Source organism: Carcharodon carcharias, chromosome 13 (assembly GCF_017639515.1).
Source record: "Carcharodon carcharias isolate sCarCar2 chromosome 13, sCarCar2.pri, whole genome shotgun sequence".
Classification (NCBI taxonomy): Eukaryota; Metazoa; Chordata; class Chondrichthyes; order Lamniformes; family Lamnidae; genus Carcharodon; species Carcharodon carcharias.
The window spans coordinates 4,880,885-4,908,748 of NC_054479.1; the positions used below are offsets into that span (position 1 = coordinate 4,880,885).

A 27,864-nucleotide genomic window follows, 5' to 3' on the forward strand; every position below is an offset into this window, starting at 1 on the left:
CACATATACTGGCTCTCCCACGGTAAATTTCCTCTCATGACTATGCCAGTCATGTCTGGTTTTCTGGCTTCCTTGACTCCTTTCCACCTTCCCCTCTAAATTCGGAATTATTAAGCTCAATCTTGTCCTGAGTCGGCATTTTAACAATAACTACGCAGGTGTGACACATGTTGTTGTGTGAGGGGTGGTCCTGTAATGGAAAAGAAAGTGTGCTAGCTTGCTTGCTAAGGGATCACCAGTTAGCTTTTTCATGCTTGTCTTAAACATTTGAACGACCTTTTTGGCCAGTCCGTTTGAGGAAGGGGGGTACTGTGCAGTTTTCACATGAGTGATACCGTTGAGGCCAATAAACCGTTGAAACTCAACACTCGTAAATGCCGTGCCATCATTGGAAATGACTACTTCTGGTAGTTACTTCTGGTAGTCAGTGAATGGCAAAACTCTGACATAGTTTCTCAATTATAGTGGCCGACGTTGGTGACCTCACCTCATATACATCCAACCATTTTGAATGGACATTGACAATGAGCAGAAACATTGTTCCCAGGAAGGGTCCAACGTAGTCAATGTGTAACTGCACCCAGGGTCTACCTGGCCACTCCCATGAGTGTAACAGAGCTGACACTGGCAACTTTTGCTGTTGCTGATTTGCACACAGTGCTTTACTAAGCTCTCTGTTTCGTAAATCCATCCCAGGCCACCATAGATAGCTGCACGCTATGTTCTTCATTCGGGAAGTTCCTGGATGTGCACTGTGTAGTTCAATTCCTTTGGAGGAATTATCACTCATGCTCCCCACAATAAGATGCCATCTTGGCTGGTTATTTCACATCTTCTGTTGAAATATGGTTTCATTTCGTCACAATCGGGCTCCTGTGACCAACCATGTAGCATTTGTCCTCATACCTGAGATAGGACTGGGTCCCAACTTGTCCAGTCTCTGATCTTTCGAGCACACACCGGTGAGGAATCTAAGAAATGTAACAATAAAACAAGTTCCTGTGGAACTCATGTTAGGATGTGCTCATCATTTTCTTGTAAAGGGCATTTTCTTGACTAACGGCATCAGCGTTTGCGATTTGATTTCCAGGCCTATGTACGAAAGTGTATTCGTATGCTGCCAGGATTAAAGCCTGTCATTGTATTCTTGCTGAGGCTATGGGTGGTATAGCGTTTTCCTCACTAAACAATCCTAGCAATGGTTTGTGGTCTGAAACAATTGTAAAATGGTGGCCGTGTGCAAATTGGTGAAATTTCTTGACACCAAAGATGATGGACAGGCCATCTTTTTCTATCAGCGAGTATCCCTTTTCCGCTGTTCTTGATACATATCCTACTGGCCGTTCCGTGCCATCATCCATTCGATGAGAGAGCACTGCTCCCACTCCAGGGGGAGATGAGTCCACATGAAAGCACCAATTCTTTTGTCTGGTCATAATGCACTAATAGAATGAACAAGTGCAACAATTGCCTCACCTTTATGAAAGCTTCTCTCTGGGGTGTCTCCCAAGACCAATGTTGGTTCTTTTTGAGTAGAAAATGGAGGGGGGCCATATTGGGTCAGAACCGCCCATAATTGCTGATCATTGCTAGGAATGATTTGAGTTCGGAGGTGTTCTTTGGTGCAGGTGCCTCTCTTATGGCTCTCACTTTCTCCTCAACCAGGTGGAGGCTCTGTGAATCTACCCGGTGACCCAAATAGATTACCTCCCTCGCTTGGAACATGCAGTTTTCTTTTTGTAGAGGCACTCCAGCTTGCAAGAGTTGTGTTAAGATTGCTTCTGAGTTTGCTAAAAGCTCTTTTTCAGTGAATCCTATCACCAGTACATCATCTAAACAGACCACAACCTGGGGCAGTCCCTGCAGTGAGATTTCCATTGTTCTCTGAAAGATGGCACAAGCTGAGGAGACACCGAAAGGCCATCGTGTATATTGGTACAACCCTTTGTGGGTATTCGTTGTGACAACTTCCCGGGAGGCATTATCCAACTCTAGTTGTTGATAGGCAAGACTTATATCAAGCTTTGTGTACGTTGTCCCTCCTGCCAGCTTGGCATACAGGTCTTCAATTTTTGGAATGGGGTGCCCGGCTAGCTTAGCTCCTTTATTAACCGTCAGTTTGTAGTCTCCACAAATTCAGACGCTTTGGTCGGGTTTAAGGACTGAGACTATGGGACATTCCGAGAACTGAGCAGGTTGTATGACACCCAGTTTCTCTCGTCTTTTCAATTCAATGTCGACTTTCACTTGCAGGGCACATGGTGCCGGTGTCACCTTCATGAAGCGAGGGATTGTTTCCAGGCTCATATGATACACTGGACTTTTCCCAGTTCACCCTTGAAGACGGTGGTGTACTTTCTAAGTCGTTCTGGTAGCCCACTTGCTCTCAACTGGAAAATTTCAGCCCATTTTAACTTAATCCCCTTTAACCAATTTCACCCCAGGAGGCTTGGCCCTTCATCTGCTACCACCATCACGGGGTATCTATGCCGATTGGCTTCCATAATGAACAGTTACTCTGCTTATGCCTCTGACTTGAATATCTTCACCTGTATATGTTTTGAGATTGGCAGCTGTTTCTTCTAAACTTAACTGATGCTCACCATTATTCAGATACCTGAAGTTATGTTCCCCAGTTATTATAGTGGAAGCTCCTGTGTCCATTTCCATTTTAACAGGTTTGCCATTTACTTTCACTGTGACAAATATTGGTTCTGTCTTTCCAATTTTCAGATTAAACAATGAATAAATGTCAGATTTTGTTGTTTCAGCCTCTTCTACGTTGTAGATTTCATTGGGCTTCTCCTTTTGTTTACTAGCCTGCTTGAATCTTTCCTTTACATTGCCTCATCATATGTCCATTTCTGTGACAATAGTAGCATTCGATTTTTTTAAACTGCCAATCGCTAAAAGACTCCTCGGGCAGAATTTTTCCGTCAGCATGTGGGGTCAGGCCCAATACACCAACACGTAAAATGACGCGTGATGACGCTGGGTGAGTGTCCCATTGTCATCGCGCAGTCCTGCAATATTTCATTCGCGTTTTTTAGGAAACCTCATCCGCGAGCGGGATGAGGTTTCCTAAAGATTTTATCAAGTAAAGAAATAAATTTTCATAAACGTGAAAACATGTCCCGGGGACATGTTTAATTAAATTCTTATGCCTTTAAATGAATCATTTTAATATCGATTCAATCTCCCTGACGCAGCTCTGTGCCTCGCGGAGATTGAAGCGCCCTTTCACGTGCATGCTCCTTCCCACCGCCTGCACAGGTAGCGCTGCCGGTCACGTCTTACGCTGGGCGGGCCTTAATTGGCCCGCCCGCATAAAATGGCGGCGTGGAGTCGATTGCGGGCAGCGGTTGGCTCCGCAACTGCCCTCGCCTGCCCCCAGCGAGCCCGCCAGCCATAGGAAAAATCTGCCCCTTGTTTCCACCTCTATTAAAATTACTCTTCAGTTTCGCTGCTAAGTTATTTTTCTTTATTCTGCGGCCAGCAGGGTACTGTTTCCCGCTTCTCGGCAGAGTCTCGCTTTTTCCCACCACTTTCAGCTGAGTTTTCCCACCCGATGTAGAGGACAGCGCCATTTTACGCGATCTCTATTGCTTTTGAATCTCTGACTATGCTTTCTGTGGCCGGCGCTATCTCTGGCACTTTCTTAAAATCCAGATTCACTTCGGGCAATAACCTTTCACCCCACACACTAAACGATCTCTGGGCATGTCTTCCAAAGTCGTACCCAACTCACAATGTTCCTTCAGATTTTCCATGTGGCTTGCAATTGTCTCACCCAAGGCTCTATTTCACAAATTGAACCTGAACCTCTGCATCATGACTGGGGGCATTGATTGAAAGTGACCCTTTATGAGCTCCACCAATTCATCCAAGTTCTTTGAATCTGGAGCACTGGGTGTCATCAAACTTCGAATCAGACTGTAGGTTTTGCTGCCACAAGTGCTCAAGAGGATGGCTCGCCTCTTCTCTTCCCCTGTAATCTCGTTCACCTGAAAAAAGAACGTGAGGCATTCTATGTATTGAGACCAATCGTCTGCAACTGGTTCAAAAGGACCAATTCTCCCAAATTGTGTCATTTTGAGAGGATAACTTCTTCAAATCTAACGGAGCTTGCTACTTACAATCACTGGGCAAGGTACAGTGCCAATTTCTTTCTAGCTTGATTTCTTCTGTTTGACCCTCATCGCCAGTTTGTTGTAGGGTGGCCGAGCTGTACTGTTACTGAAGGAGTTGATCTTCAGACACTCCGTGGTTGGAAACTTTAAGTTTATTTACAATATACTTAGCAGCAACTACACGTGTGCTTTCAACTCCAACTCTATCTCCACACTGACTTCTGAGGTAGCCTATGCTACTCTTCTACGTTACTACAGACCATGTGATCTCTCCTAACATGTATTATTCTTAAAGGTACATTACACACTAAATAAAACCATAATTACTACAGTATCTCAGCTAACCTATCGCAGAAATCTCAAACTTGATTCCCCAAAATGCTCTAGATGCTGGGGTCAATTGTAATTTTCGAGAGTGAGGTCGCTAGATTTTAGTCAGGTAAGGCTACGAAGGGATATGGGACAAAGGTGGATAAAGTGGTTTGAGGTACCAATCATCTGTGATCTAATTGAATGGTGGCAGAAAAACATCAAGGGGCTCTTGGTCCCTTGTTGTTGCTATAATATTTATTTAGCACCATTCCATTCTGAGTTTTTAACACTTCAGTACAATAGTCAGGTGTGAGGATGGGGCATTAATCTTCAATTCAGAAGCCCTACGTCCATTGAGAGGAACCCATGTTCAGACCCATGGATGCACAACATTGGATTTTCACCAGTGCTGTAGAGGCTCACAAAACTGCCCTGAAAATCATCCCCATTTTCAAATCCTTTAATGGCTTCACACCCCCCACCCCTCCCAATCCCTGTAATCACCCTCAGCCCCACCCCCTTCCCAATCCCTGTAATCACCCACAGCCCCACCCCCTTCCCAATCCCTGTAATCACCCCCTCCCAATCCCTGTAATCACCCACAGTCCCAACCCCCTCCCAATCCCTGTAATCACCCCCTCCCAATCCCTGTAATCACCCCCTCCCAATCCCTGTAATCACCTTCAGCCCCATCCCTCCCAATCCCTGTAATCACCCTCAGACCCACCCCCTTCCCAATCCCTGTAATCACCCTCAGCCCCCACCCCCTTCCCAATCCCTGTAATCACCCACAGCCCCACCCCCTTCCCAATCCCTGTAATCACCCTCAGCCCCACCGCCTTCCCAATCCCTGTAATCACCCACAGCCCCACCCCCTTCCCAATCCCTGTAATCACCCTCAGCCCCACCCCCTCACGATCCCTGTAATCACCCACAGCCCCACCCCCTTCCCAATCCCTGTAATCACCCACAGCCCCACCCCCTTCCCAATTCCTGTAATCACCTTCAGACCCACCCCCCTCCCAATCCCTGTAATCACCCTCAGCCCCACCCCCTTCCCAATCCCTGTAATCACCTTCAGCCCCACCCTCTTCCCAATCCCTGTAATCACCCTCAGCCCCCACCCCCTTCCCAATCCCTGTAATCACCCACAGCCCCACCCCCTTCCCAATCCCTGTAATCACCCTCAGCCCCATCCCCTTCCCAATCCCTGTAATCACCTTCAGACCCACCCCCTTCCCAATCCCTGTAATCACCCTCAGCCCCACCGCCTTCCCAATCCCTGTAATCACCCACAGCCACACCCCCTTCCCAATCCCTGTAATCACCCACAGTCCCAACCCCCTCCCAATCCCTGTAATCACCCCCTCCCAATCCCTGTAATCACCTTCAGCCCCACCCCCTTCCCAATCCCTGTAATCACCCCCTCCCAATCCCTGTAATCACCTTCAGCCCCACCCCCTTCCCAATCCCTGTAATCACCTTCAGCCCCACCCCCTTCCCAATCCCTGTAATCACCCTCAGCCCCACCCCCTTCCCAATCCCTGTAATCACCCACAGCCACACCCCCTTCCCAATCCCTGTAATCACCCACAGTCCCAACCCCCTCCCAATCCCTGTAATCACCCCCTCCCAATCCCTGTAATCACCTTCAGCCCCACCCCCTTCCCAATCCCTGTAATCACCCCCTCCCAATCCCTGTAATCACCTTCAGCCCCACCCCCTTCCCAATCCCTGTAATCACCTTCAGCCCCACCCCCTTCCCAATCCCTGTAATCACCCTCAGCCCCCACCCCCTTCCCAATCCCTGTAATCACCCACAGCCCCACCGCCTTCCCAATCCCTGTAATCACCCCCTCCCAATCCCTGTAATCACCCCCTCCCAATCCCTGTAATCACCCACAGCCCCACCGCCTTCCCAATCCCTGTAATCACCCACAGTCCCAACCCCCTCCCAATCCCTGTAATCACCCTCAGCCCCAACCCCCTCCCAATCCCTGTAATCACCCCCTCCCAATCCCTGTAATCACCTTCAGCCCCATCCCTCCCAATCCCTGTAATCACCCCCTCCCGATCCCTGTAATCACCTTCAGCCCCACCCCCTTCCCAATCCCCATAATCACCCACAGCCCCACCCCCTTCCCAATCCCTGTAATCACCCACAGCCCCACCCCCTTCCCAATCCCTGTAATCACCCTCAGCCCCACCCCCTCACGATCCCTGTAATCACCCACAGCCCCACCCCCTTCCCAATCCCTGTAATCACCCACAGCCCCACCCCCTTCCCAATCCCTGTAATCACCCACAGCCCCACACCCTTCCCAATCCCTGTAATCACCCACAGCCCCACCCCCTTCCCAATCCCTGTAATCACCCCCTCCCAATCCCTGTAATCACCCCCTCCCGATCCCTGTAATCACCCACAGCCCCACCCCCTTCCCAATCCCTGTAATCACCCCCTCCCAATCCCTGTAATCACCCACAGTCCCAACCCCCTCCCAATCCCTGTAATCACCTTCAGCCCCACCCCCTTCCCAATCCCTGTAATCACCCACAGCCCCACCCCCTTCCCAATCCCTGTAATCACCCACAGCCCCACCCCCTCCCGATCCCTGTAATCACCTTCAGACCCACCCCCCTCCCAATCACTGTAATCACCATCAGCCCCACCCCCTTCCCAATCCCTGAAATCACCTTCAGACCCACCCCCTTCCCAATCCCTGTAATCACCCTCAGCCCCACCCCCTCCCGATCCCTGTAATCACCCACAGCCCCACCCCCTTCCCAATCCCTGTAATCACCCACAGCCCCACCCCCTTCCCAATCCCTGTAATCACCCCCTTCCCAATCCCTGTAATCACCTTCAGACCCACCCCCTCCCGATCCCTGTAATCACCCTCAGCCCCACCCCCTTCCCAATCCCTGTAATCACCCACAGCCCCACCCCCTTCCCAATCCCTGTAATCACCCCCTTCCCAATCCCTGTAATCACCTTCAGACCCACCCCCTCCCGATCCCTGTAATCACCCTCAGCCCCACCCCCTTCCCAATCCCTGTAATCACCCACAGCCCCACCCCCTTCCCAATCCCTGTAATCACCCTCAGCCCCACCCCCTCACGATCCCTGTAATCACCCACAGCCCCACCCCCTTCCCAATCCCTGTAATCACCCACAGCCCCACCCCCTTCCCAATTCCTGTAATCACCTTCAGACCCACCCCCCTCCCAATCCCTGTAATCACCCTCAGCCCCACCCCCTTCCCAATCCCTGTAATCACCTTCAGCCCCACCCTCTTCCCAATCCCTGTAATCACCCTCAGCCCCCACCCCCTTCCCAATCCCTGTAATCACCCACAGTCCCAACCCCCTCCCAATCCCTGTAATCACCCCCTCCCAATCCCTGTAATCACCTTCAGCCCCACCCCCTTCCCAATCCCTGTAATCACCCCCTCCCAATCCCTGTAATCACCTTCAGCCCCACCCCCTTCCCAATCCCTGTAATCACCTTCAGCCCCACCCCCTTCCCAATCCCTGTAATCACCCTCAGCCCCACCCCCTTCCCAATCCCTGTAATCACCCACAGCCACACCCCCTTCCCAATCCCTGTAATCACCCACAGTCCCAACCCCCTCCCAATCCCTGTAATCACCCCCTCCCAATCCCTGTAATCACCCCCTCCCAATCCCTGTAATCACCCCCTCCCAATCCCTGTAATCACCCCCTTCCCAATCCCTGTAATCACCCACAGCCACACCCCCTTCCCAATCCCTGTAATCACCCTCAGCCCCCACCCCCTTCCCAATCCCTGTAATCACCCACAGCCACACCCCCTTCCCAATCCCTGTAATCACCCTCAGCCCCATCCCCTTCCCAATCCCTGTAATCACCTTCAGCCCCATCCCCTTCCCAATCCCTGTAATCACCCTCAGTCCCACCGCCTTCCCAATCCCTGTAATCACCCCCTCCCAATCCCTGTAATCACCCACAGCCCCACCGCCTTCCCAATCCCTGTAATCACCCACAGTCCCAACCCCCTCCCAATCCCTGTAATCACCTTCAGCCCCATCCCTCCCAATCCCTGTAATCACCCTCAGCCCCACCCCCTTCCCAATCCCTGTAATCACCCACAGCCCCACCCCCTTCCCAATCCCTGTAATCACCCACAGCCCCACCCCCTTCCCAATCCCTGTAATCACCCTCAGCCCCACCCCCTCCCGATCCCTGTAATCACCCTCAGCCCCACCCCCTTCCCAATCCCTGTAATCACCCACAGCCCCACCCCCTTCCCAATCCCTGTAATCACCCACAGCCCCACCCCCTTCCCAATCCCTGTAATCACCCCCTCCCAATCCCTGTAATCACCCCCTCCCGATCCCTGTAATCACCTTCAGCCCCATCCCTCCCAATCCCTGTAATCACCCACAGCACCACCCCCTTCCCAATCCCTGTAATCACCCACAGCCCCACCCCCTTCCCAATCCCTGTAATCACCTTCAGCCCCACCCCCTTCCCAATCCCTGTAATCACCCCCTCCCAATCCCTGTAATCACCTTCAGACCCACCCCCTTCCCAATCCCTGTAATCACCCCCTCCCGATCCCTGTAATCACCTTCAGACCCACCCCCTCCCGATCCCTGTAATCACCTTCAGCCCCACCCCCTTCCCAATCCCTGTAATCACCCTCAGCCCCACCCCCTTCCCAATCCCTGTAATCACCTTCAGCCCCATCCCTCCCAATCCCTGTAATCACCCCCTCCCGATCCCTGTAATCACCTTCAGCCCCACCCCCTTCCCAATCCCCGTAATCACCCACAGCCCCACCCCCTTCCCAATCCCTGTAATCACCCTCAGCCCCACCCCCTTCCCAATCCCTGTAATCACCCTCAGCCCCACCCCCTCCCGATCCCTGTAATCACCCACAGCCCCACCCCCTTCCCAATCCCTGTAATCACCCACAGCCCCACCCCCTTCCCAATCCCTGTAATCACCCCCTCCCAATCCCTGTAATCACCCCCTCCCGATCCCTGTAATCACCCACAGCCCCACCCCCTTCCCAATCCCTGTAATCACCCCCTCCCAATCCCTGTAATCACGCACAGTCCCAACCCCCTCCCAATCCCTGTAATCACCTTCAGCCCCACCCCCTTCCCAATCCCTGTAATCACCCACAGCCCCACCCCCTTCCCAATCCCTGTAATCACCCACAGCCCCACCCCCTCCCGATCCCTGTAATCACCCTCAGCCCCACCCCCTTCCCAATCCCTGTAATCACCCACAGCCCCACCCCCTTCCCAATCCCTGTAATCACCCACAGCCCCACCCCCTTCCCAATCCCTGTAATCACCCCCTCCCAATCCCTGTAATCACCCCCTCCCGATCCCTGTAATCACCCCCTCCCGATCCCTGTAATCACCCCCTCCCGATCCCTGTAATCACCTTCAGCCCCATCCCTCCCAATCCCTGTAATCACCCTCAGACCCACCCCCTTCCCAATCCCTGTAATCACCCACAGCCCCACCCCCTTCCCAATCCCTGTAATCACCCACAGCACCACCCCCTTCCCAATCCCTGTAATCACCTTCAGCCCCACCCCCTTCCCAATCCCTGTAATCACCCACAGCCCCACCCCCTCCCGATCCCTGTAATCACCCTCAGCCCCACCCCCTTCCCAATCCCTGTAATCACCTTCAGCCCCACCCCCTTCCCAATCCCTGTAATCACCCCCTCCCAATCCCTGTAATCACCTTCAGACCCACCCCCTCCCGATCCCTGTAATCACCTTCAGACCCACCCCCTCCCGATCCCTGTAATCACCTTCAGCCCCACCCCCTTCCCAATCCCTGTAATCACCCTCAGCCCCACCCCCTTCCCAATCCCTGTAATCACCTTCAGCCCCACCCCCTTCCCAATCCCTGTAATCACCCACAGCACCACCCCCCTCCCAATCCCTGTAATCACCTTCAGCCCCACCCCCTTCCCAATCCCTGTAATCACCCTCAGCCCCACCCCCTTCCCAATCCCTGTAATCACCTTCAGCCCCACCCCCTTCCCAATCCCTGTAATCACCCACAGCCCCACCCCCTTCCCAATCCCTGTAATCACCCACAGCCCCACCCCCTTCCCAATCCCTGTAATCACCTTCAGACCCACCCCCTCCCGATCCCTGTAATCACCCACAGCCCCACCCCCTTCCCAATCCCTGTAATCACCCTCAGCCCCACCCCCTCCCGATCCCTGTAATCACCCACAGCCCCACCCCCTTCCCAATCCCTGTAATCACCCACAGCCCCACCCCCTTCCCAATCCCTGTAATCACCCACAGCCCCACCCCCTTCCCAATCCCTGTAATCACCCACAGCCCCACCCCCTTCCCAATCCCTGTAATCACCCCCTCCCAATCCCTGTAATCACCCCCTCCCGATCCCTGTAATCACCCACAGCCCCACCCCCTTCCCAATCCCTGTAATCACCCACAGCCCCACCCCCTTCCCAATCCCTGTAATCACCCCCTCCCAATCCCTGTAATCACCCACAGTCCCAACCCCCTCCCAATCCCTGTAATCACCTTCAGCCCCACCCCCTTCCCAATCCCTGTAATCACCCACAGTCCCAACCCCCTCCCAATCCCTGTAATCACCTTCAGCCCCACCCCCTTCCCAATCCCTGTAATCACCCACAGCCCCACCCCCTTCCCAATCCCTGTAATCACCCACAGCCCCACCCCCTTCCCAATCCCTGTAATCACCTTCAGCCCCACCCCCTTCCCAATCCCTGTAATCACCCTCAGCCCCCACCCCCTTCCCAATCCCTGTAATCACCCACAGCCCCACCCCCTCCCAATCCCTGTAATCACCCTCAGCCCCACCCCCTTCCCAATCCCTGTAATCACCTTCAGCCCCACCCCCTTCCCAATCCCTGTAATCACCCTCAGCCCCCACCCCCTTCCCAATCCCTGTAATCACCCACAGCCCCACCCCCTTCCCAATCCCTGTAATCACCCACAGCCCCACCCCCTTCCCAATCCCTGTAATCACCCACAGCCCCACCCCCTCCCGATCCCTGTAATCACCCACAGCCCCACCCCCTTCCCAATCCCTGTAATCACCCACAGCCCCACCCCCTTCCCAATTCCTGTAATCACCTTCAGACCCACCCCCCTCCCAATCCCTGTAATCACCCTCAGCCCCACCCCCTTCCCAATCCCTGTAATCACCTTCAGCCCCACCCCCTTCCCAATCCCTGTAATCACCCTCAGCCCCCACCCCCTTCCCAATCCCTGTAATCACCCACAGCCCCACCCCCTTCCCAATCCCTGTAATCACCTTCAGACCCACCCCCCTCCCAATCCCTGTAATCACCCTCAGCCCCACCGCCTTCCCAATCCCTGTAATCACCCTCAGCCCCACCCCCTTCCCAATCCCTGTAATCACCCTCAGCCCCACCGCCTTCCCAATCCCTGTAATCACCCTCAGCCCCACCCCCTTCCCAATCCCTGTAATCACCCCCTCCCAATCCCTGTAATCACCCCCTCCCAATCCCTGTAATCACCCCCTCCCAATCCCTGTAATCACCCTCAGCCACACCCACTCCCAATCCCTGTAATGACCTTCAGCCCCACCCCTTCCCAATCCCTGTAATCACCCTCAGACCCACCCCCTCCCGATCCATGTAATCACCTTCAGACCCACAGCCCCCCCAATTCCAGCATCTTGAACATCCCTGATTTCAGCCACTCTACCATCCATCCATGCCTTCAGCTGCCTGGGCCCTAAACCCTGTAATACCCTCCCTAATTCCCTCCACCTCTCTTTCTCCCTTCCTTTGAGATGCCCCTTTGAACAAGTTTTGGCTCATTATGTGACTCAATGTCATATTTTGTTTGACAACACCTCCTGTGCAACACCTTGGGAGATTTCGCAAATGTTAAAGGTGCTATATAAATGCAAGTTGCCGGTGCTAAGTATTTCCTGAAAACATTCTTTCCCCAATAATTTGATTGCTTATCAATTGTCACTTCCCTTTCTTCTGCAAACACTGTATATGAGGAAAAATAAACTTGTGAAACTCCAGTAAACATTGAGGCTAAGAGATCATTGCTTAATATCAGCTGGTTGGCTGTAGTAATGTCCAAGATGGTTTCCAATCTCAGGAGTGTAGTTGGTAAGGAGGATCTGTGTTATGTGACCTGCCCCTTTAAGGCCTTTGCTTGCTTATGCCCTGTTTAAAGATGGAGATGCAACCTGAAACCAATTACAGCCTCATTGTAGTTGCTGTGAAAATCTCCTCGAGGTTGGGGTCTGCTTATAAATTCCAGTATTCAGGTGCTGAAGCAGGAAAGAATGTTTCTCTTTCTCTGTTTTAAACCTTTTACTAAAGTGTTGTGATGGATTGCCCTTTTGGCAACATGACATGAGCCAATCAGGTGCAAGTGTGACACAAGAAAAGGATTTGAATTTATATAGTGCCTTTCGCAACCTCAGGATGTCCCAAAGTGCTTTACAACCAAAGAAGTATTTTTGAAGTGTAGTTACTGGTGGTAACATCAGAAACAAGGCAGCCAATTCATGTACAAACAGCAGTGTGATAATGACCAAGTAATCTGGTTTAGTGATGTTGGTTGAGGGATAAAAATTGGCCAGGACACCGGGGAGAACTCTCCTGTTGTTCTTTGAGTGTCATGGATTTTTTTTTACATGAACCTGTGAGGTCACGTGGGGCCTCAGTTTAATATCTCATCAGAAAGACAACATCTTGGACTCCCTCAGCACTGGCCTACTGACATTCCTCAGTGCTGACCCTCCAACAGTGTAGCACTCCCTCAGTACTGACCCTCCAACAGTGTAGCACTCCCTCAGTACTGATCCTCCAACAGTGTAGCACTCCCTCAGTACTGACCCTCCAACAGTGTAGCACTCCGTCAGTACTGACCCTCCGGCAGTGCAGCGCTCCCTCAGTACTGACCCTCCGACAGTGCAGCGCTCCCTCAGTACTGACCCTCCGACAGTGCAGCACTCCCTCAGTACTGACCCTCCGACAGTGCAGCGCTCCCTCAATACTGACCCTCCGACAGTGCAGCGCTCCCTCAGTACTGACCCTCCAACAGTGCAGCGCTCCCTCAGTATTGACCCTCCAACAGTGTAGCACTCCCTCATTACTGACCCTCCAAAAGTGCAGCACTCCCTCAGTACTGACCCTCCGACAGTGCAGCACTCCCTCAGTACTGACCCTCCGACAGTGCAGCGCTCCCTCAGTACTGACCCTCCAACAGTGCAGCGCTCCCTCAGTATTGACCCTCCAACAGTGTAGCACTCCCTCATTACTGACCCTCCAAAAGTGCAGCACTCCCTCAGTACTGACCCTCCGACAGTGCAGCACTCCCTCAGTACTGACCCTCCGACAGTGCAGCACTCCCTCAGTACTAACCTTCTGACAGTGCAGCACTCCCTCAGTACTGACCCTCTGACAGTGCAGCACACCTCAGTACTGACCCTCTGACAGTGCGGCACTCCCTCAACACTGACCTTCCAACAGTGCAGCGCTCCCTCAGTACTGCACTGCGAGTATCAGCTTTGGATTATGTGAGCTTCCTCTGCAGTGGAATAAATAAATAAATAAAATGCATGACATGTGACACTTTGAAATATGACTATCTGAGGCTTAACCAGTACCTGCACACAAGACATCAAATATGAAACATGAATAAATTAAATGCAAAATGTACTGAAAGTTTATTTTCTATTCTCACATTTTGTACTCCTGATTAGGCGCAGCCTATTTCTTTAAGGGGAAGAATTACTGGAAAGTGACACACAGTAACATGGAAATGGACCCTGGATACCCAAAGTCGGTGGCCAGGGACTGGCTAGTGTGCACTGAGATGCAGGCGGACTCATCGATTTCAGACGAAGGCCACTCCAGACCCCGAACAGGCCAAGGTCACCACGATGAAACCAGGTCGGGGAACGAGAAAAGGAACTGCTCTTGCACATCTGCTGCAGACACATCGAGACTCGTAGCTCTGTTGAGACGGAAAGCGAATCTGGCCGTTATCTTTGTGGTGTCACTGTGGCTTAGATTGGATTAATGGACATCGTCAATGTTTATACCAACAGCTTCATGACGCAGCAATGATTATGTCAAAACAAATCCTCACTGCCTTGCCAGGAAGAGTCTGAAGATAAAGAGCACCCACTATCAAACTGAAAAGCTGTGCCAAGTCTGGTTGAAACATTTGACATGGAGAGGATTCTCAATGGATCGACATTTTTTAAAAACACTATGAAGGAATTTGGTTGAAAGTGTTCTTGATCATCAAGGAAAGTGCGAACAATTTATTTTTTTAATACAATAAAGGAGTAGAGTCCGAGGACCTTTGTATAGCTATGATCAAGAAGAGTTTATTGGCATTCCTGTCACTCAGTACCATGAAATGGGATGCTAATCACTGGTATTAAAATACACTGCATTTATTTATTTATTTACATATATATTATTCACTCGCTAGGCAATGCTTTAGTTTTATGTTGGCACTTGAGGCTCTGTTCAGGCAATGTTGTTTGAATTGGATATTATCAGTAAGCAACATAACTGCCCATAGTGACCCAGAGGTGGCTGGAGTGACTTGACATTGTGGGCGTATTCCACCATCAGGGAAGCCTTGATGAATATCCTAACCGAGACCACACAGCTCCTATGCTCGCTGACCTACTTTGGCTCCCAGTCCGGTAACACCTCCATTTTAGAACATACGAACATAAGAAATAGGATTACATAGAATATAACGCACAGGAATAGGCCATTCGGCCCAACCAGTCTGTGCTGGTGTTTATGCTGCCCTCGAGCCTCCTCCCATCGTAACTCTCCTTCCTCTTCTCCTTCATATACTTGTCTAGCTTCCCCTTAAATGCATCCCTACTACTCATTTCAACCACTCGGGCCCTTTGAGCCTGCTGCGCCATTCAGCCAGATCATGTCTGATCTGATCTTAGCCTCAGCTCCACTTTTATGCCTGTTTCCCCCTAACCCTTGAATCCTTTCCGGATCAAAAATCTGTTCATCTCTGCCTTGAATATATTCAATGAGATAGCTTCCACAGTTCTCTGGGGTAGAAAATTCCAAAGATTCACAACCCTCTGAAAGAAGAAATTCCTCCTTATCTCTGACTTAATTGGGCATCCCCTAATTCTGAAACTGTGCCCCCTAGTTCTAGATTCTTCTACGGGGGGAAATATTGTCTCCGCATCTACCCTGTCAAGCCCCCTCAGGATCTTATATGCTTCAATAAGATCATCTCTCATTTTTCTAAACTCCAAGGAGTATAGGCCCAAATGCTCAACCTTTCCTCATAACACAACTCCTTTATCCCAAGAATCAACTTAGTGAACCTTCTCTGAACTGCTTCCAATGCAATTATAGCCCTCTTTAAGTAAGGATACTGAAACTGTAGACAAAACTCTAGATACATTCTCACCAACATCCTGTACAGTGTAGCAAGACTCCCCTAGTTTTATACTCCACCCACCTTACATAAAGGCCAACATTCCATTTGCCTTCCTAATTACTTGCTGTACCTGCATAATAACATTTTGTGATGCATGTATGAGGGCATCCTCTTCATCCAAGTCATTAAAAAGATTGTAAATATTTGAGGCCCCAGCACTGATCCCTGTGGCACTCCACTAGTTACCGCCTGCCAGCCCCAAAAAGACCCATTTACCTCTATTGTCTGCTTCCTGTCGGCCAACCAATCCTCTATCCACGCTAATATGTTACATCATGAACTTTTATTTCCTGAAGTATCCTTTGATGCAGCTCCTTATTGAATGCCTTTTGGAAATCGAAGTACACCACGTCTACAGGTTCCCCTTTATCCACACTGCTTGTTACTGCCACAAAGAAATTCCAATAAATTGGTCAAACATAATTTCCCTTTCATAAAACCACAGTGACTCTGCCTGATTGTATTACGATATTCTAAATGTCCTGCTACAACTTCCTTAATAATGGATTCCAGCATTTTCCCAAAGATAGATGTTAGACTAACTAGCCTATAGTTTCTTGCTTTCTGTCTATCTCCTTTTTTGAACAGGGGTTTTACATTTGTAGTTTTCCATTCTGCTGGGCCCTTTTCAGAATCTAGGGAATTTTGAAATATTAACCATTATATCCACTATCTTTGCAGCCACTTTACTCTGGACCCCAGGATGCAGGCTATTGGGTCAAGGGCACTTGTCAGCTTTTAGTCCCATTAGTTCGCCTAGTTCTTTTTCCTCGAATGATATTGGTTGTTTTAAGTTCCTCACTGCCTTTTGCCCCCGGATTCTAAACTAATGCTGGGATGCTTTTACTATCTTGTTCAAAATCCCTGTCATTTCCTTGTTTTCCATTATTAATTGCCCAGTGTCCTCCTTTAAGGGGCCAACATTTACTTTAGCTACTCTCTTCCTTTTTATATACTTATAAAATCTATTACTGTTTGTTTTTATATTTTTTACAAGTTTATTGTGGTAACATAATTTCTCCCTCTATTTTTTTGGCATACTTTGCTGGTTTCTAAAGTCTTCCTAATCTTCTGGCCTACCACTAATCTTCGCAACATTGAACGCCTGTCCTTTCAATTTGATGCCATCCTGAACTTGATCATTATAAACTAATTAATTTATAATAATCTGTGATAACTCATTGCTGCTTCTTCTTGCTGATACAGGTCAAAGATGTACAATGGGAGATAATTTGAGATTCTGAATAAAATTCCCAAGAAGCTTTTTTTATAAAATCAATCCTCAGGCTGTGGATGTCCCAGCATTCACTGCCCACCCCTAGTTACCTTCAGAGGGTAATGGTGGGACCTCTCCTTGCTGCTACAGTCCATACACTGCTCCATCTGGTTTTTATTCCTTGTTATAGTCTGATACTGGCTAGAGGGCAGCTAAGTGTCAACAGTATTGGTATGGGACTGGAGTCTCATGTAGGCTACATTGGCCAAGGGTGACAGACGTCCTTTAAAGGACATGAGTGAATTAGTTTGATTTTTAATGATAATTTAATTCATGCTCATTTTTAATGATAATAGGTTTTCATCCAACTGAATTCAAATTTTCAAACTACCCACGATGGAATTTGAACTTGTGTTTTACTGAGTTGCTATTTAACCACTACACTGCCGTATACCTTGCTGAGTTTGTGGGGCATTGCTGGCTTTGATGTTAGTAGAACAGACACAAAGATGTGATGAAACCTTTCGAAGAGGGCGCAGAGTGGTGCAGCCTGACTTTGATCTCATAAGATCATAATAAATGGGAGCAGTGTCAGCCATTCTCCCCCCTCGAGCCTGCTCTGCCATTCAATAAGATCATGGCTGACCTGATTGTGGCCTCAACACCACTTTCCTGTCTATTCCCAATAACCCTTGACTTCCTTGTCAATCAAAAAATCTGTCTAACTCAGCTCACTGTGGAAAAGAATTCCAAAGGTTAACAATCCTCTGAGAAAATAAATCTCTCTTCATCCCTGTCTTAAATTAGCGACCCCTTATTTTTAAACTGTGGCCCCTAGGTCTAGACTCCCCCACAAGAGGGAACATCCTCTCAGCCTTCACCCTGTCAAGCCCCCTCAAAATCTTATATGTTTCAAGAAGATCACCGCTCATTCTTCTAAAGCACAATGAGTATAGGCTCAACTTGTTCAACCTTTCCTCAGCTAGTCCTGGGTGTAAAGCCAGGAGAATCACTGGATTCAAATCATTGCAAGATCATTTTTAGTTAAAATTATTACAATATAATATTTGCTACATCTGTTTTGATCCTTCCCAATTTAGAGATTTTAATCCCAAATGCTGAATTTAGAAGGAAATTATTTACACGGTTTAACACTCCTATAATTCCTCTGAATATTTGGAGTGATTATATTTCTTCAGAAGTATGCACAGATTCTAAAGTAGTCCATGGAGAACTCACATGTGAGCTTTTGATAGTGTTGGGCTATCTGACTAAGTACGGTTTCACTCTGTCATGTCCCTGCCTGGTATATAGTGGTACAACTGGTTTATAGTGAGTGGGTTGAATTTTCTCTTATCCTGAATCCCTGTAGTATTCCTGATATCCAATGCCTTGCACACCACACAGAGTGATTTTAACTTATGTCAATAAATGGGTGCAATTAGATCAAGGCCCATTATATACTTACCCAGTAAAACTGCTCTGTTTGTACCGTCACCAACTAATACATTAGCCTAACATTTCAACATTCAGTCAATTCATTCAACTCAATGCCGGTGCCACAATGTAGCTCATTCCAAAATGAATGAGGGGTGGGGGTCCTGTTCAGCAGTGATGGCCTCTCCTGCTCTGTTCATGGCTGGTTCCTAATTGATATCTGGAGCGGCTTCAGTTGACACTGGAAGGACATCAGGAGAGAAGCTGGGGAGTTGAACTTGTGTTTGGCCTTTCCTCTCTCTGAACTCGTCCAAAAAAAAAGTCACAGAAATTCTTGATTTTCAAAGGTTATGACATGAGCTAAGCAAGGAACCTTGTTTGAACCCTTCACTGGACTGTTGAGAGGCTTCAGCGTTGTAGAATGTGACAGCTGTTGGGTGAGAGGTTGTGCCTGGCCTGATGCCTTAGGTACCTGTTACTGAATTCCACAGCATCACTCCAACTAACAACACCAGAAACAGATGAACTTGTTGCTGTTTGTGGGATCTTGCTGTGTGCCAAAGGGCACTTAGCTGCCCTTCAAAGTAATTCATTTAATGTGAAGTGTGTTAGAATGTGTCTGAGAGATGTCATTAAAGTGCTTTAAAAAAAGTAAATGTTCCTTTTTCTTCAGTCTGCTTTCCTTTAACTTGATTGAGTTTATTTGGCCTGTCCGGCCTCAAGGCAGTGACTTGTACTGGGCTGCAGCTGTACAGGTACCAGTAACCCTCTGCTATCTTGGCCATCATTATGCTAATTTTACAGGTAGAATGCAGGTACAAAGAGGTCCAATTTAGGAAGTTAACATCCCTGTTCCCAAACATCATCAGAAACCTGTCTGATTGTCTAGAGAGTATCCTGGGGGTTGTCTAAAACAGGCATTAAGCCCCCTATGAGGGAATTGTTTTTGAACCAAACTTAACCTAACCAAACCCCGAGTACCGTACTTACTGCGTCCAGGATTACCAGGTCCACATTAGACCCAATGAGCAGTCCTTAAAATAATTACACCGTCCTGTCAACGTTGGAGCTACAGCATCCCCGCTAGTGGGAGGTTGCAACTGCAGCATGAAATGTTTACATGGCTAGTTTTCATTGCAATTGTAGTCACAGGAACTTAGACTAGCCAAAGTTGACAGGATGTGGACTGATGTAATTTTTAAAATATACATATATGTACATATATATGTATACATTTCTTCTCATAATTTAAAAAAAAACACAAGCATTCAAACCCTATAGCAGTCAACCTGAACCCCTGCAGGAATCAAAATCCGAACTTCAGTGATCCAGAAGTTGCATAGTGCATGACCCCTCATGGGACAAAGGAACCCAAGTTTAATCCTTCCTCAAAATAAAAGCATTATGATCTGAAGTGGTAGGTGCACAGAAGATTTAGATTTGCCAGAGCGTTAATATTGACAATAATTAATAAAATAAAATAAATAAATTTGTAGTGCTATGAGAAAAGGACAAGGGTATGGAGGAGTGGGGCTAATTGGATAGCTCCTTCAAAGAGCCAGCACATGCACGATGGAGTGAATGGCCTCCTTCTGTGTCATAAGCGTCAATGAATTACTAATCTGTACTTGCATGGATGCTATTGCACACACAGTGTGAAATTAGCGGAGACTTTAATTGGCTGTTGCAATGACTGGTTTATAAAAGAAGTGTTTAGCTGGAGAATCATTCTAGCTTATAATAGATTGGCTTTTGGTGCAGTTAAGCACTAAATTCTGCCCAAGATTTTCAAGGAATGCAAAATGGTTTCAAAAACCATGCACTTACACAGGGCAATAGATTCCCTATTTTACTCTGCTCAATGTTTATATTTCTTTGGAGATACACTAACTTTCTCTGGGGCATGTTCTCTGGGCAAACTTTCTGCTCTGGTACCTCACCCACATGACTATTACTCACATTGGCTCCTGAGCATCCCTTTCAATGGAAGGCTGCCAAACCAGGCTTCAAACGAGAAGCAGGAGTTGCCAACAGTGCAGGATTGGCGTGGAGTCTCCAGGAATTGAAGAATAATCTCTAGGACACTGCTGCAAAAAAAAGGAGAAATATCACAGGGGGTATTACAAATGGATGCTTATTAATTTTCCTTGTACACTTTTGTATATTGTAAAAACATTGGAGATGGGGAGAAGACTGTTTATTTTCATTAACGGGATGTGGGTTTCGCTGACTAGGCCAGCGTTTACTGCCTACCCCTAATTGCCCCTTGAGAAGGTGGTGGTGAGCTGCCTTCTTGAACCGCTGCAGTCCGTGTGGTGTAGGTACACCCACAGTGCTGTTAGGGAGGGAGTTTCAGGATTTTGACCCAGTGACAGTGAAGGAACGGCCGATATATTTCCAAGTCAGGATGGTGGGTGACTTGGAGGGGAACTTCCAGGTGGTGCTGTTCCCATGCGTCTGCTGCCCTTGTCCTTCTAGGTATTTGAGGTCCTGGGTTTGGAAGGTGCTGTCAAAGGAGCCTTAGTGAGTTGCTGCTCCATCGGAGAGGCAGTACTGAGGGAGCACTGCACCATCAGAAATGCTGACTTCCGGATGAGACATTAAACTGAGGTCTTGCCTGTCCTCTCAGGTAGACATAAAAGATCCCATGAAAGTTGTTGCAAAAAAGATCAAGGGAGTTCTCCCTGATGCTCTGGGTCAATATTTATCCCTCAACTAATATCACCAGAATAGATGATCTAATTGCTCTTTGTGGGAGCTTGCTGTGCACAAATTGGCTGCTGCATTTTCTACGTTATAACAGTGACTACACTTCAAAAAAAAGTTCTTCATTTGCTGTTAAATGTTTTGGGACATCCTGAGGTCATGAAAGGTGTGTTAGGAATAACGTACATACAAATTTAAACCAAATGTTCCATTGAAGCAGGCAAACATTTCAGACAATTGGCATAATCCAGTATTGATAATAATAAAAATATTAATTGATCTGAGAAGATGATCTAATACAGTAAGACCCGGGCTGGGGAACGAGCTAGTGTTGAGCTTTATGGGGATTGCTGCTAATGCTGTTTTATCCATTCACCACTAAGTGGCACCAAAGACATTTCTCTAATTGTGTATAAGATGTGAATGTCACTGTGAGTAGAGAAGAGGACATGCAACCCCTTGGCCAGCACTTTGAACAAAATGGAGCAAGTGAAATCTCAGCAACTTTATTCTCTTCACCCCACCATTGGTGGTCACGCCTTCAGCTGCCTGGGCCCTAAGCTCTGGAATTTATCCCTAAACCTCTCCACCTCTCTCTCCATCTTTAAGACACTCCTTAAAACCTGCCTCTTTCACCAATCTGTCCTAATATCTCCTTATGTGACTCAGTGTCAAATTTTGTTTGATAATTGCGATAATAAAAGTCTTGGGACATTTTATATGACACTAAAGATACTACACAAATACAAGTTGTTGTTGTATCATATATAATATATCATGCTGCACCCTGGGCGAAAGTTAAAGAACTTAAACTTCTATAACAACCTACTTAGCATAGCCTGGTGAATTACTTTGTTGAAGGGTCATGAGGACTCGAAACGTCAACTCTTTTCTTCTCCGCTGATGCTGCCAGACTTGCTGAGTTTTTCCAAGTAATTCTGTTTTTGTTTTTTTACTTTTGCAGTGTAGTCACTGCTATTGTATTGGCAAACACTTGCTTGGATGAGTGCAGCTCCAACAATATGCAAGAAGCTTTACACCATCCAGGACAAAGCATCCCACTTGATTGGCACCCCTTCCACAAACATTCACTCCCTCCACCACCAATGCACAGTAGCAGCAGTGTGTACCATCTACAAGATGCACTGCAGCAACTCACCAAGGCTCCTTAGACAGCACCTTCCAAACCCTTGACCTCTACCATCTAGAAGGACAAGGGGAGCAGACACATATGGACACCACCACCTGGAAGTTCCCCTCCAAGTCACTCACCATCCTGACTTGGAAATATATCGCCATTCCTTCACTGTCACTGGATCAAAATCCTGGAACTCCTTCCCTAACAGCACTGTGGGTGCATCAGTTCAAGAAGGCAACTCACCACCACCTTCTCAAGGGCAATTAGGGATGGGCAATTAATGCTGGCCTAGCCAGCCACGCCCACAACCCATAAATTAATTTTAAAATAATCATATGCAAACCACAAGCAGTAAATGAAATAAGTGGTCAGGTAATCCTTCGCAGCAGTGCTGGTTGAGGGCAGAATGTTGGCTGAGACACCAGCAGAGAAGTCCTCAAAAAACATTGCCAGACCAGATTATTTGGCTATTCTCACATTGCTGTTTCTGGGATCCCTCTGTGTGAAAATTGGTTGCAATGGAAGTATTTTATTGGTTGTAAAGCTCATTGGGGCATCTTGGCATTATTACAGGTGCTATAGAAATGCAAGCTCTTTCGTCCTTCCTTACAAGGAATAATTGCCTTTACCTGACCATATGAATAAATGTTATTTAACATCAGTCTTTGTCCTGCTTTTATCTCATTTGATTCCAGAAAATTTTCATTATGTGGCTGATATTTTGGTTAACAAAATGCAATGTGTTTCCAATAACCTTATTCAAATAGTCATTTGGTAGGTACAGGACTTGAGTATTGCTGACAAAAGACATTTTGTCGAAGCTTTTCATCTTGCACTCATCAGGACAATCACAAGAATACCTGACGTTGGCATCCTTGCGATTGTCCTGATGAGTGCAAGATGAAAAGCTTCGACAAAATGTCTTTTTTCGGCAATGGTCTTATTATTCACATTTTAAAAAGGAGCTAAAGTAGGTCATTCAGTCCCTTGAGCCTGCTCAAACATTCACCAAGAACATGGCTGTCTTCTATCTTGACTCCACTTTCCTGCCCTATCTCCATATCCTTTGATTCTCTTAGTGTCCAAAAATCTATTCATCTCAGTCTTTAAAATGATATGCAGAGCTCTCTGGGGTAGAGAATTCCAAAGAAAAAATTTCTCCTCATTTGAGGCCTAAAGGGCTGATCTCTTATCTGAGACTATGACCCTTGTGTTCTGAGGTGGTCCTTCTTGTCTGTGGACACTAGGCGTGGTATTTGTTTAGGAGACAGACTCTGTATAACACTTGTTTCTTAGTATTACATCAAAACAGGTTAGGCAAGTTTTCTCTTGGACATGGTGTTCCAACCTCTCTTTCTCGTGAGAGCGAGAGTCTAGCCCGACCCATGTCAGTGGTACATTATCATCTATGTCATACATTAGCATATGCCATCTGTTAACCCTTTATACTACACCATAGGTTCTAGATTTTCCAGTTGCTGAGGGGGCGGTGGGGGTTGGGGGGGTGGGGGGGTGGGGTGGGGGGTGGGGGGCACAGGATGGCGGTGGGGCAACTTCTCAACATCTATCCTGTCAAGCTCTCTAAGGACGTTATATACTTCACTGAGTTTGCTTCTCATTCTTCTAAGCACTTGACAATTTCAGCCCATTCTACTCAATCTCAATCATAGAACAACCCTCTCATCCCAGGAACCAATTCTGTCTTCATTGACAGCTTCAGTTCATTTACTCAAATTTACAAATTATTTACAACACAGAACCAGTTCCACACCCCGCTTCCTGTAAGGACTCCATCCCATTCTCTCAGTTCCTTTGCCTCCGTCACATCTGTTCTGATGATGCCACTTTCAAAAACAATTCCTCTGACATGTCCTCCTTCTTCCTTAACCAAGGTTTTCCACCCACGGTGGTTGACAGGACCCTCAACTGTGTCCGGCCCATCTCCCGCGCACCCCCCTCACGCCTTCTCCTCCCTCCCAGAAACATGATAGGGTCCCCCTTGTCCTCATTAATCACCCCACCAGCCTCCACATTCAAAGGATCATCCTCCGCCATTTCCGCCAACCCCAGCATGATGCCACCACCAAACACATCTTCCCTTCACCTCCCTGGCGGCATTCCGCAGGGATCATTCCCTCTGGGACACCCTGGTCCACTTCTCCATCACCCCCTACACCTCAATCCCCTCCCACGGCACCTTCCCATGCAACCGCAGAAGGTGCAACACCTGCCCCTTTACTTCCCTTCTCCTCACCGTCCAAGGGCCCAAACACTCCTTTCAAGTGAAGCAGCATTTCACTTGCACTTTCCTCAACTTAGTCTACTGCATTCGTTGCTCCCAATGTGGTTTCCTCTACATTGGAGAGACCAAACGCAGACTGGGTGACTGCTTTGCAGAACACCTTCGGTCTGTCTGCAAGCATGACCCAGACCTCCCTGTCGCTTGCCATTTTAACACTCCACCCTGCTCTCTTGCTCACATGTCTGTCCTTGGCTTGCTGCATTGTTCCAGTGAAGCTCAACGCAAACTGGAGGAACAGCACCTCATCTTCCGACTAGGCACTTTACAGCCTTCCGGACTGAATATTGAATTCAACAATTTTAGATCATGAACTCTCTCCTCCATCCCCACCCCCTTTCTGATCCCCCCTTTTTTTTCCAATAATTTATATAGATTTTTCTTTTCGCACCTATTTCCATTATTTTTAAATGTATTTCCATCCATTGTTTTATCTCTACCTTTTAGCCTTTTTCAATTCCTTCACCCCACCCCCACTAGGGCTATCTGTACCTTGCTTGTCCTGCTTTCTACCCTTAATTAGCACATTCCTTAGCTAATATCACCACCTTCAACACCTTTGTCCTTTTGCCTGTGACATCCTTTGGCTATCTCCATCTATCACTGGCCCTCTATCCAGCTCTACCACCCCACACCCCACCCTTAAACCAGCTTATGTTTCACCTTTTTTCTATTTTCCTTAGTTCTGTTGAAGAGTCATATGGACTCAAAACGTTAACTGTGTTCCTCTCCGCAGAAGCTGCCAGACCTGCTGAGTTTTTCCAGGTATTTTTATTTTTGCCATGAGTTCATATACTTCACAGAAACCTGCTCCCACCCTCTTCATTTCAAACTATCAGCATATCCTTTCTCCCTCATGTTTTCAATCAGTACCTCCTTAAGTGTATCTACACTATTCAGCTCAACCACTCCCTGTGGTATTGAGTTCCACATTCTCACCCCTCTCTCCATAAAGAAGTTTCTTCTGAATTCCCTGTGGGATTTCTTGGGGACTGTCTTATATTGATGGTCTCTAGTTATGCTCTTCCCCGCAAGAGGAAGCATTCTCTCTGTATCCACTCTATCAAAATATTTTAAAGTTTTAAAGATCCCTCTCAAGTCACCCCCTCAACCTCCTCATTTCAAGAGAAAAGAGACCCAGTCAATTTATCCTCTCCTGATAGGTACACCAACACATTTCTGGTATCATCTTTGCTGCTCTGCTATCCACCCAGTTCCTCTATATCTTTATTATAATATTGGTGATCAAAATTGTGATAGAGTTAACATTTCAGGTACCGAGGGAGAGTCATATTGTATTCAATATGTTAACTCTGTTTCTCTCTCCACAGATGCTGCCTGACCTGCTGAGTGATTCCAGAATTTTCTGTTTTGATTCCAGATTTTTTTGCAACACACAGTATTGAATTCAGTTAATATTCATGTCATTTCCCTTAATCCATCTCTTTGTCTAGTCAAGATCAGGGGTTCTCAATATTTTTGCCTCTGTCCCCATTATTAAAAATCTACCAACCCCCCTGTAACACAAGTATCTTAGAATAAAAATTAGTTTTAACCATTAAATGTATGATTATTATTAATTTTGTTTTATCTATTTAATGTGAAACTGTAGCTGGTGCTGTGTAAAAATTCACAATTTTCATGCCAACTCTCGAACCTAACGTCATGTGGCTTTGAGTTCAATGGATCATGTGTCCTCATGCCTCATTTAAAACACAATATTTTAAAAGTCTTCCATCACTCAAGAACTGGCACTGAAGTAACATTCCCTAACTTACCAATCAGGCATATTAAATTCTTACCCTCATCCCTAACCAAGTTCCCCTCACTCGGAGTCCTGACTGTCATCATGAGGGTCGGCATGATTTCCCCCTCCACAGGAAGCATGTGCAAACAATGAGAAGTAGCTTTAAGAAGCTTACTGAAGCCATTCAAGCGCCTTTGTGTCTAAGCAGCAAATATAGCCTTTGGAGAAAACAAATCTGCTGCTGTGCAACTTCAACAGAGGAGAAAGGGAGGGGCTGGAATAACAGGAAGCAAACACACTGGCCTGTAGACGCATTAGTTTAAATAAATAATGCCTCTATTACAGAGTATGTGTGAAAAAGGGACTGAGTGTCTGACTTGACTCTAAATACATTCTGAGGCTTGCTTCATTTGTGTATCAATCAGCTTACGGTGACACATAATTGCACCCATTGTGTGAATGTCCATCAGTATTTACGTGCGTGCCTGTGTGTGTATACATGTGTGTGTGGGTGTGTGTTTGAGAGTGTAAGAGTGTGTGTGAAAGAGATTGTGTGAGTACGTGTGTGCGAGTGAGTGTGCGTGTGCCTGTGTGTATATATGAGTGTGCGTGAGTGTATGTGTGTGTGTGTGTGAGAGTGTGTGAGTGAGAGTGAGTGTGTGGTGTTTGTATGGGTGTGTGTGTCTGTGTGTAAGTGTGTGAGTGTGTATGAGAGCGTGAGTTTGAATGTTTGTGTGTGTGTGTGTGTGTGTGGGTGTTTGTGTGTGTGGGTGTGTGAGTTTGAATGTTTGTGTGTGTGTGTGTGTGTGTGTGTGTGTGTGTGTGGGTGTGGGTGTGTGTGCGTGTGTGTGTGTGTGGGTGTGTGTAAGTGTGCGTGTGCTCTGAAAGCAAATCTCAACTCTCTCCACAACAAGCACCATGCAGATTCAGTGCCCAATAATGTGGAAACCTAATTACATAATTGGCCCATTTTATATTTTTTAAGAAATTTGTGGGAGAAGGGAATCGAGGGTTATGATCATCGATTTGGATGAGGAAAGGTGGGATGAGGCTCGAGTAGAGTATGGACAGATTGGACTGACTGGCCTCTTTCTGTGCTGTGTATCCTGTGTAATCCTATGTAAGACATTTACTAGAATGGTACTACAGGTGAGGAACTTGGAGAGATGAGAAAAACTGGGAATGTTCTCCTCAGAGCCCAGAAATTTAAATTTGATCGAGGTGTTCAAAATGATGAAGGGTAAACAACAAGAAACTGTTTCCTCAGTTGGAAGGGTCAGTAACCAGAGAGTTTTTATATATATATATATTCACTTGTGGGATGTGAGTGTCGCTGGCTGGGCCTGCATTTATTGCCCATCCCTAGTTGCTCTTGAGAA

The 27,864-nt window shown here is 47.6% G+C and overlaps 1 protein-coding gene across 1 annotated transcript in view; it reads left to right on the forward strand.

Moving 5' to 3' along the window:
* Positions 1–14,526, forward strand: part of mmp17a (matrix metallopeptidase 17a) — a 102,738-nt gene extending 88,212 nt beyond the window's left edge. The window contains exon 10 of the mRNA XM_041202324.1: positions 14,207–14,526. Coding sequence (XP_041058258.1) covers positions 14,207–14,526 — 320 coding nt within the window. The remainder of the gene's footprint in view (positions 1–14,206) is intronic.
* Positions 14,527–27,864: the final 13,338 nt, after the last annotated feature.